Source organism: Oratosquilla oratoria, chromosome 29, assembly GCF_046742065.1.
Source record: "Oratosquilla oratoria isolate Oo_2021 chromosome 29, ASM4674206v1, whole genome shotgun sequence".
NCBI classification, from domain to species: domain Eukaryota; kingdom Metazoa; phylum Arthropoda; class Malacostraca; order Stomatopoda; family Squillidae; genus Oratosquilla; species Oratosquilla oratoria.
In genome coordinates this window covers 15052153-15072495 of record NC_134805.1, presented here as the reverse complement: position 1 = coordinate 15072495, position 20343 = coordinate 15052153, and the positions used below count along the sequence as shown (strand labels likewise).

General features: G+C 40.9%; 1 protein-coding gene across 4 annotated transcripts; it reads right to left on the bottom strand.

Moving 5' to 3' along the window:
- Positions 1-173: 173 nt before the first annotated feature.
- Positions 174-20092, bottom strand: LOC143040620 (ataxin-10; the record flags this gene model as incomplete). 4 transcript variants are annotated; one of them, XM_076211779.1, is given in 7 exon segments in its annotated part: positions 174-233; positions 3057-3315; positions 3804-3902; positions 7541-7749; positions 11798-11972; positions 14837-14961; positions 19843-20092. In XM_076211779.1, coding segments are annotated over 6 exon segments (924 nt in total), but the record flags the coding sequence as incomplete, so codon positions are not given.
- Positions 20093-20343: the final 251 nt, after the last annotated feature.

Sequence of the window (20343 nt, the reverse complement as noted above, 5' to 3'; positions counted from 1 at the left end):
ATTCATTCTTTCTGTATCCTCAAACCACCTGGTCACTCTTTGATCTACCTTGTCCAACAACTCTCCATCTCCATTTTCTGCTTCTCTTCCACATTTCTCACTCTATCCATCTTTGTAACAAGCCAAACACTTAATCTTTAACAAATTCAAGCAAAGAGAGTTGAAATACGTACTGTAACTTCATGGTCAGCTTCATAGCTTGCATGAGTTCTCAGGATTAGGTCAGAAACTGTCTGCAAAATATCAAAAGATAAAACCTACTTCAGAATATCTTTCACTTTGTGAGTTGATACTGAATGATTAATTTCTCATATGTTCCTGCTGTGAAAGGTGTGCAAAAGGAGGAAATTGAAGGTACATACATACATATACCAAGGCTTTTTCCCCCTTACCAGGGAGGTAGCCAAAAAGGACAAGGCATAAAATCATTCCCACCCATTCCATCCCCGAAAACACTCCACACCCCACACAGGTGTAATTGAAGGTAAATGTGGGTAAAAGTAAGGTGATGAGATGTACAAGGTGAGAGGATGGCAGCAAATTGGAAGTGAGTATTAAGGGAGAGAGACTTGAGGAAGTGGATAGCTTTTGATACTTTGAGGCACATGTGGTGAGAAAGGGAGGTGGAGGTAGAATGAAGATTGAAAAAAGCAAGTAAATGCCTTGGGGATTAACCTCTTCACTCCAAGGCACATTGCACATCTGGCAGCATTAGCTGCCCGACGTGCGATGTTGCGTCATAATAATCGCATTATAAAAAATAAAGTCAGTGCTCAATCGTTCGTTCTCTTTCACCCATGTATTTTGATAACAATAGAAAATATGATGAAGCCAGTTTAGAGAGAATGGAAGTTACGTAGGTACATACATACATACATACATACATATACATATACCAAGGCTTTTTCCCCCTTACAAGGGAGGTAGCCATAAAGGGAAAGGCATAAAAACACTCCCACCCATTTCATCCCTACATACACTCCACACCCCTCCCACCCTCCCTCTCATCTGAGCACCTCCTGGATGACGGGTCATCCCTGCACCCTGCCCACCGCCCTGGGTCAGAAGCAGTGTCGCAAGACACAGCACATCCACAGCAAGGCCGCTTCATTTAATTGGCGACCCCCCCTCTCCGTCCCCCCTTGCATATAAGGAGAGGACGGGGAGAAATCCCTTCGGGCTGCATCAAAATTTACTCACACATACTACCCCACCCCCCACCCCCCTGCCCATTCCTCCTCATGCAATCACAACATCATCCATATACAACCATTCTCCACTCACCTCTGTCTTCCGTCCTCTCCCTTCCTTCCTCAACAGACATTCCCCTCTTCCCCAAAGCCCCCTTCACCCCATCCATCCACCTCATCCTAGGACGTCCCCTCATGTTCACTCCCTCCACATCTGCCTTCCATACCTCTTTTACTAGTCTTTCTTCACTCATTCTTTCCATGTGTCCAAACCATCCTAATATTCTTTCATCAACCCTATCTCCCAAATCCTTTTTCACCCCTGTTCTCCTCCTCACCTCCTCATTTCTCACTCTATCCAGCCTAGTAATCCCCACCATACTTCTCAGACACCTCATCTCAAACACATTCAAAGGTAGGTACAACTACAATAAATATAATCAAGATGCCGACGTCGGCATCATCGAGTACCCACTTGCTCCTCATGCCGCCTACGTAGGCGTCACCGTATGAAAGTGGTTAAAAAGTGTAATGAGACATAAACATTTGGGAATGGATGCTAAGAGGAGATTGTATGAAGGAGTGATTGTGCCAACTGCACTGTATGGGGCAGAAACATGGAACATAAGAGAGGAAGAGTTTAAATGAGTCCGAGATGAAATGTCTGGGAAGTATGGTAGGGGTTACTAAGCTGGATAGAGTGAGAAACAAGGAGATGAAGAGGAGAGTGGGGGTGGAAAGGGAATTGGGAGACAGAGTTGATGAAAGAGTATTGGGATGGTTTGGACACATGGAAAGAATTAGTGAAGAAAGATTAGTAGAAGAAGTGTGGAAGGCAGAGGTGGATGGAGTGAACATGAGGGGGTGGGGGGACTGAGGATAAGATGGATGGATGGGGTAAAAGGTGCACGGAGAAAGAGGGGGATGTCTGTTCAGGAAGGAAGAAGACAGAAGATAGGGGTGAGTGGAGAATGGTTGTGTATGGATGATGCTGTGATGCATGGAAGGGAGTGGGTGGGGGATGGGGGGTTAGGGAGTGGTTATGTGTGAATGATATTTTGATGCAGCCCAAAGGGATTTCTCCCCATCTTCTCTTTTTCTGCATGAGGGACGGAGAGGGGGGGGGGGTCGCTGATTAAATGATGCAGCCTTGCTGTGGATGTGCTATGTCTTGCTGCATTGTTTATGACCCAGGGCAATGGGTGAGATGTGGTGGTGAATGGGAATGGAGTGGGGTGGGGATGAAATGGGTGGGAGTGGAATTATGCTTTTTGCCTTTGGCTACTTCCCCTGTTAAGGAGGAAAAAGCCCTTGGTATATATATATATATGTATTCCTGCTGCTGTAATACTTCATATGGTACAAGAGCTGATATGAGATTAAGTACAGATAAGAACTGCCAAATCACACAATAGTTTCTGATAAGAATTACTCATAACTCATTCTATAATCTTAGGACTATCTCCTTCACAACAATGAAGTACATGCTGACAAAAAAAAAAAAAAAAAATTTTTGCTTGATTATTTGATCAAATTCTTCTGGCTCATTCACTAACATCCTCAACCATCTGGAGAATTAAAATACTTGACTTTCTAAACCTGTCTTTTTCAACACCTTTTCTCAGTTTTCTCAACATGCTACTGGACATATGATTTTGCTGTTTTATGAAAGCAATGCAATGAGGCACAGCTCTTACACTGTAGGCCCCAACAGCAGGTGGTTTAACCCCTACTATTCCACCACGTGACAAAACCCATCCTTGTCCACTCAAATGCATTCAAAAGACGTTCTTTAAATAAGATGTGCACTTCAACTTTGAAGGCTTAAAACCAGTAATCTATAACATAAAACTTTATTTACCTCACCTTGAATTGCTGCTTAAGAAAGACAACAGTTTCAGTTGACGGAGGTGGACAGGCCACATCAGCAGGCTCGTCCACAATGTGCCCCAACACATCAAGGCACAAGTGCTGGGTTTGATGCCCCAGATTGACCCAGTGCTGCTCAAGCACTGCATCACTTGTCAGCAACAGACGGAGGCAGAAGAGGACAAAGCAGGCAAAGTTCGACTCGTGATGGTAGAGGGAAGCCAGTGAGTCCAGGATATTTGCCAGGTCAGCACTCCTATTGGTAAATAGGTTACATTACACATTTAAAGGAAAAGAAATAAACTCAAAGGTATGACTAAAATGGAATGAAGAATTCAAGGATGACAAGAATACATGTGACAGAAGTAACCACATTTCTGGTACCTTACAGCAGGGGTTCTCAAACTTTTTTTGGCTGCGACCCCCTACAAATTACTTCGATAGAGTCGCGACCCACTTCCCCAACAACAACGAATTTCTGACAATCACTATAATGCATTTCCCTGTCTCCGTGTATCTGCTTGCCTGTCTATGTATGTATGTATGCATGTAGCCTATGTGCGTGCACACATATGTATGTATATATGCATGTACATATGTAAGTTTGTATGGATCTCAATCTCGATCGCAACCCCTCAAAATTATTTTGCGACCCCTCTGAGGGTCGGGACCCCCACTTTGAGAACCTCTGCCTTACAGTACTGTGCAACACTATAACACAATATGATACTACAACACACTTACTGAACAAACTGGTTCTTAATGCTGGGTTCCAGAATGCAATGGTGAAGAAAAACACAACCCATCTGTGCAACTTTCCACTTCCGAAATGCCAAAACAGAACTGAAAATAATTTATATATATTTTAATTACAGCAAAAGGTAAAGGAGGCAAAGAGGAGAGCAGATGTGAAATTGGGTAAGAGTATGACAGAAAATTTTGAAAGTAATAAAAAGATGTTTTGGAAAGAAATTAAGAGAGGAAGAGGAGGCAAATCAAGTAGAGAAGAAAATGTAAAAGGTGCAGATGGAGAGATGATAATGGAAGAGAAGGCAGTAAGGGGTAGATGGGCAGAATATTTTAGGGAGTTGCTAAATGTGAAGGAGGATAGGGAGGGAAAGATAGCTGCAGTGGGAAATGCAGTGAGGAGAGTGGAGGAGAAATAAGAAAGGATGAGGTGAAGGCAGTTGTTAAGATGATGAAAGCATGTAAGGCACCTGGTCTGGATGGATGCCATGCAGAATGTCTGAAAAAGGGAGGTACAGTGATGGTGGACTGGCTGGTGAGGTTATTTAATGTTTGCTGGAGAGAGGGTAGAGTGCCGGAGGACTGGAGGAGTGCCTGTATAGTTCCACTTTACAAGGGAAAAGGGGACAAGTGTGAATGTAGTAGTTTCAGAGGGATTAGCTTGTTAAGTGTAGTTGGGAAGGCTTATGGGAGGATCTTGATTGAGAGGATTAAGAGAGGAACAGAAGGAGTAATTGGTGAGGAACAGTGTGGATTTAGGACGGGTAGAGGTTGTGTAGATCAGATCTTTGTGGTAAGACAGATGTGTGAGAAAGCTATAGGAAAGGGGAAGGATGTTTTTTGGGCTTTTATGGATCTGGAAAAGGCTTATGATACGGTAGACAGAAAGGCACTGTGGGAGGTTATGCAGATATACGGGATAGGAGGAAAGCTTCTGGGAGCTGTCAAGAGTTTTTATGAGAGTAGTAGAGCTTGTGTAAGGATTGGAAATGGAGAGAGTGAGTGGTTCGAGGTAAAGGTGGGACTTCGTCAAGGATGCGTTATGTTGCCTTGGCTGTTCAACTTATACATGGATGGGGTGGTGCAAGAGGTAAATGCAAGGGTAGTGGGTCAGGGATTGGAGATGGTTAAAGAAAATGGAGAAAAGTGGGAGGTGAGCCAGCTGTTGTTTGCGGACGACACTGTGCTTGTGGCAGGATCGGAGGAGGGATTGAGGAAGTTGGTGGCAGAGTTTGGGAGAGTATGTGATAGAAGAAAGCTAAAGATAAATGTGGGTAAAAGTAAGGTGATGAGATGTACAAGGGGTGAAAGTGGCAGTAGACTGGAAGTGAGCATTAAGGGAGAGCGACTGGAGGAAGTGGATAGTTTTAGATACTTGGGTGCAAATGTGGCAGGAAAAGGTGGAGTGAAGGTGGAGGTAGAATGTAGATTGAGACAAGCGAGTAAATGCCTTGGTGGATTAAAGAGTGTAATGAGGAACAGACATTTGGGAATGGATGCTAAGAGGAGACTGTATGAAGGAGTGATTGTGCCAACAGCACTGTATGGGGCAGAAACATGGAACATAAAAGAGGAAGAGAGAAGGAGGTTGAATGTGTTTGAGATGAGGTGTCTGAGAAGTATGATGGGGGTTACTAGGCTAGAGTGAGAAATGAGGAGGTGAGGAGGAGAACAGGGGTGGAAAAGGAGCTGGGAGATAGGGTTGATGAAAGAATATTAGGATGGTTTGGACACATGGAAAGAATGAGTGAAGAAAGACTAGTAAAAGAGGTGTGGAAGGCAGATGTGGAGGGAGTGAACATGAGGGGACGTCCTAGGATGAGGTGGATGGATGGGGTGAAGGGGGCTTTGGGGAAGAGGGGAATGTCTGTTGAGGAAGGACGGGAGAGGACAGAAGACGGGTGAATGGAGAATGGTTGTATATGGATGATGTTGTGATTGCATGAGGTGGAATGGGCGGGGGGATGGGGGGTGAGGTAGTATGTGTGAGCAAAATTTGACGCAGCCCGAAGGAATTTCTCCCCGTCTTCTCCTTTTATGCAATGGGGGGACGGAGAGGGGGGGTCGCCGATTTAATGAAGCGGCCTTGCTGTGGATGTGCTGTGTCTTGTGACACTGCTTCTGACCCAGGGCAGTGGACAAGGTGCAGGGATGACCCGTCATCCAGGAGGTGCTAAGATGAGAGGGAGGGTGGAGGGGTGTGGAGTGTATTCAGGGATGGAATGGGTGGAAATGATTTTATGCCTTTTCCTTTTTGGCTACCTCCCTTGTAAGGGGGAAAAAGCCTTGGTATATGTATGTATGTATGTTAATTACAGTCAAAAAGTAAGCAAACACGTTTCTTGTGAAGAAATACAAGCTTGTTTATATTCAAATAAATATATATCTACAATAAATTCCAACTCTACAATGACAACAGTCTGACAAGACACAACAATCTTGAGAGAGAGAGAGAGAGGAGGGAGTGAGAAAGGGAGGGGAGAGAGAGTGACAGGAGAAAGAGACAGAGAGAGACAGGAGAAAGAGAGAGAGAGAGAGAGAGAGAGAGAGAGAGAGAGAGAGAGAGAGAGAGAGAGAGAGAGAGAGAGAGAGAGAGAGAGAGAGAGAGAGAGAGAGAGAGAGAGAGGGGGGGTGATAGAGAGAGAGAGAGAGAGGGGGGGGTGATAGAGAGAGAGAGAGAGAGGGGGGGGTGATAGAGAGAGAGAGAGAGAGAGAGAGAGAGAGAGAGAGAGAGAGAGAGAGAGAGAGAGAGAGAGAGAGAGAGAGAGAGAGAGAGAGAGAGAGAGGTGATATATAGAGAGAGAGAGATGAATAGAGAGAGATAGAGGGAGAGGAGGGAAAAGAGAGAGGTAGAGGGAGAGAGATGGAGGGAAAGGGAGGGAGAGAGGGAGGGGGAGGGAGGAAGGTGTAAATGGAGAGAGGTAGAGGGAGAGAGATGGAGGGAAAGGGAAGGAGGGAAAGGGAAGGAGGGAGGGGGAGGGAGGGAGAGAGAAAGAGAGAGAGGAAGGTGTAAATGGAGAGATAATAATGGAAGAGATGGTGGTAAGAGGAAGATGGGCAGAGTATTTTAGAGAGTTGCTAATGTGAAAGAGGATAGGGTGGGAAAGGTAGTTGCAATGGGAGGTGCTAAAAAAAAAAAAAAAAAAAAACGACCCAAAATCACACTGCCATGTATTACACTTGAGCTCTCACCAATTCATGAGATAAAAAAAATCTATCAAAACTTATGCTTTATACTCTTGTCTTTACTGACTGTATGTGGGGCAGTGAAAGATAATATGTACTGTGTCCTCTGTATTTACCTAACAGTAGTATACGGTAAAGGAGCAACATTCATTGAGAAATTGAGACCCATCTCCTATTCTCCAGTTCAACATAACTAGTCTCAAATTTATGTACAGTTCCAACTTAATCTATATCCTTCCTTTCCAATCATCATATTTTGATTTGAATTCATGTATTGTTTGATCTTGTGCTATATCACCTTCTAAGCTATTCCAAGTATTTATGCATCAATATGGAAAACTGTATTTCATCAAATCCTTTAGACATCTGGTCTATCTTAATTTGTACCGATGACCTCTTAAAGCCTTCCCATTCTTAATTAAAAGATCTTTTCTGTCAATGCAATCTATCCCCTTTAGTGATCTGTGCAGTCTCTCGAGCAAGCCTCACTCTTTGCTGATATTATTCTAATGATGGTTGGTATCCTGAGTGAATGTGTGTGTGCATACCTTAGAAAAGGAGTCACAAGAGGCCAAACCAGCTTTCTACTGGTTGGGTTAGCAGCTACCAGGTTCCCTAGACAAGTAATGCAGGAGGATGCTAAGGCATCATATGCTTCAGAGATGTCATCTTGACTTGTGCTGGCTGACAGTGGAGAGGTTACTGTCCATCTGATGCATGACAAGACAGGATCTAAGAACGTCGGTGTTCCAGAGACCTAAATTAATGATAGTAGTAATTATAAAAAGAATAACAATAAAAATCAGTACAGTGATACAAAGTATATCAATGTTTGGATAGCCAGTTCAGTGATCAATTTCTATCCTTTACACATGTTGGTACATTTTATGTATCTTGTTCATGTTAAGGGGGTACACGACACCTGGAGGTAATTTTCTAAACTATTTAGAGTAAAGAGCTGAAACTTCTCAGGTAAATAGGTATCCATGTTGCCTACATTTTAGGTGAAACAGAATGATGTATGTACACATGAACATATGTAAACATGTACGTATACCAGTAGCGACATTTAAAAGTGCACAGCACCATAATACGTGGACCAATTTGTTTTATATTTTGGCTATGATGAGTCAGTAGGCACACCTAGGGCCGGTCATTGAGTAATTGAACAATTTCCTTTATACTTTTGCATACAGGCATTTCAATTTTAATGTCCGGCAAAAATTGTGAAAAATAATTTTTTTTTTGTCGTTTCCATTATTACTCCGAACTCTTTCATCCTATTCAAAATATTCGAACGATCGGCCCTAGCAGTTACTAAAAGTAATATTCCCTGTAAGTTTCATCTAAATCTGATGTATTTTAGATTTTTTATGATTAAAAAAAGTAAAATAATATCGAACGGAGATATGGCAACTTGAAATATAGATATATCTGTACCTTGCTTATAGTTTCACCAATTTGACTGATTTTTTCATGGCTTAATTCTTATTATATAATGAGTAAGTACAGTAAAAATCATCAACATATTTTAATTATAAGTACTTTAAATACTGAAAAACTAAAGTATAAGTATATCACAGTAGTGACGACGCACAGACGACACCATCATATAATTTGCTTTTTTGCACCTTTAGCGGTTTCTTCATATGAAACCTCACTGCTGGGGGTCTTCAGGGTATCTAAATCATTGGAAAGAGGTTTATTTTCCAGCAGTGGGCGCCTTCTCTTTCCTCATCAGATTCCCCTCACCAATCTATGTTGGTAGGGCACCCCCTCCAGCATCATATGATGTCCCTTCTTCTCTCTTCTTCCTGTATAGCCTTGATCTTTTTCCTCTTGCTTTCTTCTTTGGATTTAATCTTCCTCTTTGAATTGTTTAGTCTAATGTTGTCCTTTACCTCTGTCACTGTCACAGAGGTGCAGGTGAGGGCGGTGGTGGAGTGAGAGGTGGTGAGGTCTTGGCTAGTCGGCTTTGACTGCTTGCCATCTTTAACTGCTGTTTTTTGTCATTGTGGATGTTCTTTTGTTCTTTTTGCTACCCATGATGACTGTACTAAAGAGTAATATGTACTAGCTAAAGTAATAGATTGCAATGAGAGCTCATGAGACATGCGCACTTTTCCTTTCAGAGCTAGCCGGTAACTGACGCTTAACTTCACTCAAAGTTGGCAAAACTTCTCCCTCCACCTTCCTCCCTTCCCCTCCACCATCGTACTGGCCATTGAAGCACTGGGCGAGCGTAAATTCAATCAAATTTCAACGTTATTCAATGCGCCTGAAGGTCCTAAATGGCACGCCTCTGTCTAGTGTGGGTTGCGCCTTTAACTCTGTCCCTTTAAACATCACCCAAGATCTTTAAATTGCGCGCGGCTGGAAAATTATTTGTCGGGATTTCTTTCTAAATGGTATACGAACATTTTGAACACAGTTTTGAAAAATGCCATATCTTGACCAAATTCACCCCCCCAGGTGTCGCGTACCCCCTTAATGGTGAAGAGGTAAGAGTCAACCAGTTGTCAATCCCTGTTATGGAAGAGATGTATTTACCTAAATGTAGTATACAGGAAAGGAGCAATGGTTGTTAGGTCCCATCTCCTGCTCCCTAGCTCATCATACCTAGCCATAAACTCATATATAGTTCCAAATTAATCTATATCTTTGATTTCCAATTAGCATGAAATTCATGCTAAAACTCACATCAGCACTCCACAAGAATACAAAGTGCCAGTAGCCACTCCACTGTTGACTTACCTGATGTGAACCTCGACTGTTCAGGCCTTTGAATCTTTAGCAGATGTGAACGAACCCGTGTCAGCAATAGAGAGCCAAGCACCTTATCGGACACGCTGAGCAGTGTAATGCCACAGTAATTGTTGAAGTCCTGCTGGTCCTCTTTTCCCTTCCAGATGGAGATGACCAAACCCTTTTTCCAATCGAAGTGAATGGTACTGGACTGCCAGACAGCAGACAGTACTGCATGCAACCCACGGATCATGGCCTGGCTCACCTCCAGCTTTCAGTAACTCTGCAGTGATGTTGCAGATGCCAGCTGCCTTTCCACCCTTCAACTTACAGCTTTTTTGACATCTGTCAGAGAGGGCAGAGATTCATCTGCGGGTGGATCAGGAACTGCCACCTGAACCCCATCGAGGGGAAGCTGTCCACTTGGAGGCTCACCCATGAGCAACTACTCCAAGTGGTGGAGAAAGGGGTTACACGCTCCACACCTGACACCAGCTCACCATCAGCTGTTCAGATTGTGCTCCTCTGGGTCACATATTTGGAGCAGAGTTTTTTCAGGGCTAAGTAAGCAGACCTGAGGTTATCTGCATCAAAATGTCCCTCGACATCCTCAGCAATTCTCCTGATGTACCTCTCCTTATCTATTCCCATGAAACCTTTAGTCTGCCATTTCTGAGTCTGGTATTGGTCCAGGCCCCCAGCCATTCTGTCAGCACAGACCAACTCTATACTCTCCAGAGAGTCCCATAACACCATACCACTCCTTGACCTCAGGTGCCCTTCAATGCACTCCTCACCAGCTTTCGTAGTTTCATGTTTAAAAATGTCCCACAGATCTTCTGGGTTCTTCAAACCGATTAGAGATTGCTCCCACGTACTCTTGAGCAGATGCATCATCCCTGAGTTTCTCCAGATGAAGACCAGGTGAGCTAGATCTCTGGATTCTCCTGGATTTGATAGGTAATCCAAGTGTTGCAACCACAAAGAATTCAGTATTTTGATCTTCCAAGTGCTAACAAGTATGTGATCAATCTCCTTGACCACTCCTCCAGTATTACTATACCATGCCCATCAGTGTGGTTCTTGTCTCTGGAACCAGGAAACATCTATCCTCAGCCTTCTGGACTTTGCAAAGTTCAGAAGGAGAGAACTGATGTTCCTGTGTCCAGAACCATTGGGGTCAATACATACTTCATAGCTAGCTCTGTCAGCACCAGTAACCACATTGAAGTCGCTCATAACAACAAGTGTGTCTTGTGGCAGGCACTGGTCAACTATAGATTCAAGCTTGGCATAGAACATCTCCTCTTCAAGGTCATATGCCTCAGTGGGAGCATATACTGCAATAAGAGAGATGAAGCCCAAGGTGTGCTTCAGCCTCACATGCTCATCATCTGGAGTAACCTTCAATACACTATGCTGTAATCAACTAGATATGCCTACAGCTACTCCTGTATGGTGGCTCCCATCAGTTCAGCCCAACCAGAAGAACATGTAACCTTCAATGTTGTTCTTGCCATTGCCAGGTCTTCTCACCTCTGAGAGAGCCATTATATCTAATCAAGGTTTCCTGAGCTCTGCCGATAAAAAAGGTAATCGGTAATCCTGGGAGAGAGAAAGAACGTTCCAGGTGCCAACATGGAAAGCCCACCAGAGGTTCACTCCAAGCCTGGCTTGACATGTTTGTGCCTTATTTGCAGCACCTCACACAGTGGATTAAGTGATAACTGGAAATCAAGGATATAGATTTAGTTGGAACTGTACGTAAATTTGAGGCTAAGTACAATAAATTGGAGATTAAGAGACAGGATCCAACAAATATTGCTCCTTTCCTGTATACTACAATTAGTTAAATACATCATATGATATCCTATGGGGAATATTTTGGTATATGTATTCATATGTATCAAAACTCATAAAATATTAAGAACAATTCTGGAAACATTTTAATCTAAAAGGAAATATCTTTGACTATTATGATTTTCCGTACAACTAAACCTTCAATACTCTCAATTAAGGTTCAATGTATGACAACCAAATCCAGTAAAAGTGGTGCTTACCAAATCCTGTGTATGAGTACAGTGGGCAAAGGAATTCCTTATGCAGCAAAGAAGAGTTGAGACAATATTAAGGTTTTCCAGCTCAGGTATGTAATCATTACACTCTGTCCATTTATCTACCTCAGTCTTCAGTACACTGCACAACTTGGAGAATACCTCTGAAGAAATATGGGCCCTGCAAGACAGAATAAATTTTATTATGAGGTCATTTGAGTTCTACTTTTGCCTTATATGGATACTACATGGTGATGCCACATGATCAAAGTTGCCAGAAAAGGTTAAATGCCCATCACCCTCACATTTACTTCCTGTGCTACCCCACCCATGCAAACACTCAACAACCACAGTGACATAACACAACCATGGGACAGCCCAATCTTCACCTCAAACCACTCACTCTGTATCACACACAGATACTCTCTTCACTTCCTCCACAACCACCAAATACCAGCCTCCGGAAACATATTCATAATCATATCACTCACCGCTCCATTAACACACTGAAAGACCACACTGCTGCATGCCAGACCCCCTGATATCCACCCTTCTGAATCCTCTCTCTCACTAAAGGACAGAGTCCACCTGGCCAGACTGCGGTGCGGCCACCACCCAGCACTTCTAAGCTACCAGAAGAGGCTGGATGACCGCATTGTGAACAGCTGCTCAGGATGTAACACTTCACCCCATACCATACAACACATAATGGAAGACTGCATTATACACAATCATGCACGCAAACAACACAACATACACTCTATAAAGGATTTGTGGGAAAAACCAGTTTCGGCTGTGGCATTCCTTTGGGAGACGGGACTGCTCGGACAGACAGTCTAGGGAACAACAACAACAACCACCACCACTCACTCTCACCATTCCCTACCCTAACAAGTTCTACTACTCACATAAAAGCTTTTGACAGCCCTTAACAACTTTCCTCCTATCCCATACATCTGCAATACCTCCCACAACGCTTTCCTGTAAAATGTCATGAGCCCTCTCCTAATCCATAAATGCCACAACAAATTTATATATTGATATATTTGGGTAGTAACTGCTCTTTTAAACATGTCTTATAAAACACATGGGCTAATTTAGCATAAACTCTCTTCTAGATCAATATCTCAAGTTGTCTGATAGACACTGTGTAAGAAAAGGTCCCTCAGGTCCTACCTTGTACCAGTACATACTGTACCTCTCTCAACTTACTGACCACATAAGATTTTGTACAAAAGCCCATATTTTCTTCATATGTTCATCCTATGAATATGGTTGTATGTATAAATCAAAAGTTTGTAATTTTGTAACTTTCGTAATTGCATGATATAACAGGTCTCGGTAGTCTTGTGTTTAACCTACCCTTTGATTGCAAAAAGACTATCAGATGATTTGAGAAATTGACCAAAAAGACAGTCGACCCTGAATCAGTCCTGGTTTTTAACTTGACACAGCCCAAAAGGATTCCTCCCTGTCTTCTTTTCTGCGTGAGGGGATGGAGAGGGGGGTTGCTGATTTAATGAAGCAGCCTTGCTGTGGATATGCTGTGTTTTGCGATACTGCTCCTGACCCTGGGCAATGGGCAAGATGCAGGGATGACCTGTCATCCAGGAGGTGCCAAGATAAGAGGGAGGGAAGGAGGTGGATGGGAGTGGAGTATGTTGGGGATGGAATGGGTGGGAGTGGACTTTATGCCTTTGTTTTTTGGCTACTTCCCTAGCAAGGGGGAAAAAGCCTTTGGTATATGTATGTATGTCTATCTATCTATATATCAAGGGCTTTTTTCCCCTTATAAGAGAGGTAGCCAAGTCAAAGGCACAAACCCACTCCCATCCACCACACTTGTTTCCCTCTTATCTTAGCTCCTCATGGACAAAGGAAACCTGTCTCCTGCCCACTGCCTGGGTCAGAAACAAATGCAGCAAGACACAGCACATCCACAGGAGGGCCTCTTCACTTACATGGCAAACCCCCCCCCCAATCTTCTCATGTGGAAAATATAGAAGATGGGGAGAAATCCATTCAGGCTGCATCAAATGGGTGGGGATGAAATGGGAGTGGAATTATGTTTTTTGATTTGGGCTACCTCCCTAGTAAGGGGGAAAAGTCCTTGGTATATTTATGTGTATTTATATTTATATATATATATATATATATATATATATATATATATATATATATATATATATATATATGTGTGTGTATTTATATATATATATATATTATATATATATATATATATATATATATATATATATAATATATATATGTGTGTGTATTATATATATATATATATATATATACATATATGTATATATATATATATATATATATATATATATGTGTGTATTATATATATATATATATATATGAATATATGTATAGATATACATATATATATACATATATATATATATATTTATATATATATGAATATATATATATATTGTATAAATATACATATGTATATATACATATATATACATATATATATATATATATATATATGAGCCAATGCAGCAAAACAGCACATCTACAGCAGGACTAGACTGCTGAGGCCAATTTATTCCAACTGCTTCATTACATGGCAACCCATCTCCCTCATTCACTCCAAAATTTACAGATCATTCTAGAAGTAATCCTTTGAGCTATGTCAATTTCTCATCCATTCACAACCACTCTCCACTCACATCTATCTCTTGCCCAGTCCCTTCCCTGCTCAACACATTTCTCTTGCATCCAATGCTCCTTTCACTCCTTCCCTCCTCTTCATTCTGTCTTTGCTACCTTTCACACTATTTTTGCTTATCTTCCTTCTTTCGATCAGGTCTAACTGCCAACTCTCCGCCTTTATTCTCTGCCTCATCTCCACATTTTTCACTCCATGCATACTTGAAACCCTGACCATACTTCATCTCTATCATGTTTAAGCTCTTTCTTTAAATTAAAATCAAATACTAAAAAAAAAAAAAAGCATCAATTAATTTATATGACCCATTAGTCCCTAAGTTCCAATTCTTCCAAAGAAATATTATTCACTCCTACCTATCCACTTTAGTCACACCTTTCTGTAGATCTTGCAGCTTCTCGTGGCAAGATTCAAAGTTCCCATTTTGATACAACAGATGAATTTCATGACTACTTTCAATCAGCTTGCTGGCTTCCATTTTCTGAAAGAGAGGTAAGACATTTATCAAAAGTATACAAATGCCAGTGAATGAAAATAAAACCAAAATAATCCTATTTGGAAAAGGATAAAATATTTCTAAATAATATCATAATATGGGTTTTATCAAAATAAATTAATCATACAAGTCACAGCATAGCCATAAACCCTTTCCTCTCTATATCAAAGAAGGCCGGTTCCAAGGATAAATGACCCCCATATGGCCATGTGGTTACATGATAAATTGTCCAGTCCTGTTTGAAAAATACTGTGTAGGACTCTTCAGTCTTTTATCATTATTGTTTGGAGTGACTCATATATGAATACTTTCATTTTTTCTGGTTTAGTTAAAAAAAATTTACTCCTCAGTAGATGAATGCCTGTACCAAAAACATTTATTGTTGTAATGTAAAACATTTGTGTCTATACATACATCATATATATTATATATATATTATATATATATATATATATATATATATACATATACATACAAAAAAGATATAATAATAATAATAATAATTATACATACATATACCAAGGCTTTTTCCCCCTTACGAGGGAGGTAGCCAAAAAGGAAAAGGCATAAAATCATTCCCACCCATTCCATCCCTGAATACACTCCACACCCCTCCACCCTCCCTCTTCCCTCTTATCTTAGCACCTCCTGGATGATGGGTCATCCCTGCACCTTGTCCACTGCCCTGGGTCAGAAGCAGTGTCACAAGACACAGCACATCCACAGCAAGGCCGCTTCATTAAATCGGCGACCCCCCCTTTCCGTCCCCCATTGCATAAAAGGAGAAGACGGGGAGAAATCCCTTCGGACTGCATCAAATTTTGCTCACACATACTACCTCACCCCCCATTCCACCTCATGCATCACAACATCATCCATATACAACCATTCTCCATTCAACCCTGTCTTCTGGCCTCTCCCGTCCTTCCTCAACAGACATTCCCCTCTTCCCCAAAGCCCCCTTCACCCCATCCATCCACCTCATCCTAGGACGTCCCCTCACGTTCACTCCCTCCACATCTGCCTTCCATACCTCTTTTACTAGTCTTTCTTCATTCATTCTTTCCATGTGTCCAAACCATCCTAATACTCTTTCATCAACCCTATCTCCCAGCTCCCTTTCCACCCCTGTTCTTCTCCTCACCTCCTCATTTCTCACTCTATCTAGCCTAGTAACCCCCATCATACTTCTCAGACACCTCATCTCAAACTCCTTCTCTCTTCCTCTTTTATGTTCCATGTTTCTGCCCCCATACAGTGCTGTTGGCACAATCACTCCTTCATACAGTCTCCTCTTAGCATCCATTCCCAAATGTCTATTCCTCATTACACTCTTTAATCCACCAAGGCATTTACTCGCTTCTCTCAATCTACATTCTACCTCCACCTTCACTCCACCTTTTCCTGCCACATTTGCACCCAAGTATCTAAAACTATCCACTTCCTCCAGTCGCTCTCCCTTAATGCTCACTTCCAGTCTACTACCACTTTCACCCCTTGTACATCTCATCACCTTACTTTTACCCACATTTATCTTTAGCTTTCTTCTATCACAAACTCTCCCAAACTCTGTTACCAACTTCCTCAGTCCTTCCTCCGATCCTGCTATAAGCGCAGTGTCGTCCGCAAACAACAACTGGCTCACCTCCCACTTTTCTCCATTTTCTTTAACCATCTCCAATCCCTGACCCACTACCCTTGCATTTACCTCTCGCACTACCCCATCCATGTATAAGTTGAACAGCCAGGGCAACATAACGCATCCTTGACGAAGTCCCACCTTTACCTCGAACCACTCACTCTCTCCATTTCTAATCCTGACACAAGCTCTAATACTCTCATAAAAACTCTTGACAGCTCCCAGAAGCTTTCCTCCTATCCCATATATCTGCATAACTTCCCACAGTGCCTTTCTGTCTACCCTATCATAAGCCTTTTCCAGATCCATAAAAGCCCAAAAAACTTCCTTCCCCTTTCCTATAGCTTTCTCACATATCTGTCTTACCACAAAGATCTGATCTACACAACCTCTACCCGTCCTAAATCCACACTGTTCCTCACCAATTACTCCCTTTGTTCCTCTCCTAACCCTCTCAATCAAGATCCTCCCATAAGCCTTCCCAACTACACTTAACAAGCTAATCCCTCTGAAACTACTACATTCACACTTGTTCCCTTTTCCCTTATAAAGTGGAACTATACAGGCACTCCTCCAGTCCTCCGGCACTCTACCCTCTCTCCAGCAAACATTAAATAACCTCACCAGCCAGTCCACCATCACTGTACCTCCTTTTTTTTAGACATTCTACATGGCATCCATCCAGACCAGGTGCTTTACCTGCTTTCATCATTTTAACAACTGCCTTCACTTCATCCTTCCTTAATAATAATTAATAATAATAATAATTATGATAATAATTGATAATAATAAGAAGCAGCATTGGCTTGATGTTGCTGCAAACTTGGTGCACTTTTTCTCATCCATGGAGAGGATGCTGTCTTCCACTGTGAGGATTGCTGCTTTGTTTCAAGATCATAACCAACCCATGATTCATTAGCAGTTATGGCTCTGTACAGCAAGTTCAGTTCACCCCAAACTGCTGCTGCAGCTTGCCGCACACCACAACCCTATGGTGTCATTGATCGCCATTCAAAAGAATTTGCAGAGGACATGGTGTAATGAAAGAAAGAAAAAAAAAAAAAAGTGCACTCATGAAGAAGATGCTCAGCAGACTGGGTGCTGAAATACACACCTAGTGATACCTTGCAGCAGAATTTGGTACTACTACTGGTTTGGGGTGAATACTCAAATTCTCGGAAATTCTGGGTAGCATTAGTATGTCAAGTTTTCTTTGCAACATTATGCAGCCTTCCTTATTTTCTATTTTTCTCATAATCGCCTGCAAATATGTTTGTGTAGGCTGTTATATGTTGGTGTGACATATGATTCAATATGGTGCATACAGTTATTGTTTCTGAGGAGTATTTACCTAGGTATATGGGGTTGGAGATGGAGATGTTTTCATGAGGTCCTGTCTATTTGCCTTAAAAAAAAAAAAAAAAAAGTCATAATCTCACTTATGTTGTTCATCTGAATTATATTTTCATCCAACTTGCTTGATAAATATATGCATGGATGGCTATGACACCTTTCAAGCTTCTTTTTCCAGCTTTCTACTTTGATCTCTTCTTAATCTATCCCACCCCAACAGAAGATCCTGTCTACTTTTTCCCTTTCTCTAATCTTAATATCATCATGTTGCCTCTCTGTCTTTGTTCTTCCAATGTGCAAGTCCCAGTTTTCTGTCTTTCCTCATGTGCCTTATAATGTAGGTGCTTGGTGGCCAGCTCAGCCCATCGACTGCTTGAGACAAAATCTTTGTTTTGATAGATGTGGAGGTCAAAGAAATTAAATATGATGAATTTGTCTACTCTAACCTAACTGTGGTAACCCAACTTGGTTGAGTAGATGGGCCAAGTTAACTCTACACCAAGTATGATTGGCATAATCTTGGTTGCTGCCCCTTGTATTCTGTCTGTTTTTTTTTTTTTCTAGTGTGAAAAAAGCTACAAGGAGGAAAAGCCATAACAAAAAAAATCATGATAACAATAATTTTGACCAAAAAAAAGGGCTAAATCAAGCTTGGTTAGGTTACATATTGTTTCTTCTTTAACTTTTTCCTTGGCTTTGACTTGGCTAATGCTCTCTTCAGTCAATGACACTGCAGCATAAAACTACAAATTAACTAAATTCTGAATTTATACAATTTCAGTAAAATTCCAAATTATCAGATATTCAACATGAAATTGATGTTGTCCTACAGCTCTTAACATAACCTAACCTTATGCAACCATTTCATAGGAAGAAAAAATAAAGTAAAAACAAAATATTTCAAATGAAAGAAAGAGAGAAAAATGTTTATGATTTTAGAATAGAACCAAAATATCCCCCGTTGGCAAAATAATTTCATTGATATGCAAATATTCATATCAGCAGAGAAAAAACTACATTTCTGGCTAAGCCTAGGTTAGGGACTCCCTGATTACATTAAGGGTTCCCCTTTCATGAATGAGATCACTTGGCAGCACCAAGGTTAAATGTCATGAATTTGAATTTTTTTGACTATGTAAATCAAATTAGATTTAACCCTTTTGATGTACTGGGCTGATTAAAACTGCCTGTAGACAACCAGTACAAATACATCATCCACAATATCTTACAACCATCACCATACCAATCTAAGATCGCGTTCATGTTGCAGGGTAAAACATAATGCATCTTTAATAAGAAAGAAATATAAATACGAATTATTTCAATAATTATAATGGAACAAAAATGCACACTCAAAGAAATACCTAATATTCCCATAATTGCTGATTTGTGACTTTGTTATACAGTACTATGATTGGGTATCATCAGTCTATGTATATATATATTATATTTGTGAACTTTCAATATTTGGCAGTTTCATCCAAGTGCAATAAGGAAGAAACATAATATAGTCGTACTCAAAGGTTAACAAAAGTATGCACATTTTTCAATTATTAAATTAGTTTTTCACATAAAACACCTTTGGCAATCCAGTTCTAAGTATAATAACTAATAGCGTACTACAGGTTAAACCCCGACATACATTACCTTGAAAACACCGTGTACACAATTTGATAAATAAATACAAACATACAATTATGACGATACTATTTTCACTGTACGGTGATTCTAGGCAACGTGAAACTCACGGAGCTTGTCTGTAGATATATTTCATATTATTTTATATCATTTATTTATTTATTATCGTTTTTCTGGTGTACTGGTATAAGCTCACACGAAAAATAATTATACAAACATTACTGACAGAATCATACTTATTAAGGACTTCTGGCGGGCACCTCCTACATCGCTACTAGTACGAAGTTTTAGTTTTCGTGTTGCAAGAATGTTATTGAGACATGGAGGGTTATGTAAACCTGTCAATAGTAGTTTAAACTACCTACTACATTGCATCAAGAATAATGTATATGATCAGTACACATTTTCCACGAATAATACAGACGAACACATGCGAATCATACTAGCAAATTAAACTAAATTTTAAAAAGATTTCACGGATTTACTGATATTTGAAAAAAACGACTGTGGAGGATTCGTAATTACTACCGAAAATGTGAGGAAATACGATATATATCTATACATTTATAACTTAAACTTGGTTGTGAACAAACGCGTACCAAAGGTTGATGGAAGGAAAATCGAAAAAATATAAAGGTAAGAACCCAGTGAACAAGGGAATAATACAAACTAGAAATTATTACACATGAACTCGTACAAGTGAGAAGGAATTTTGAAAAGTAAAATATAATTAACTA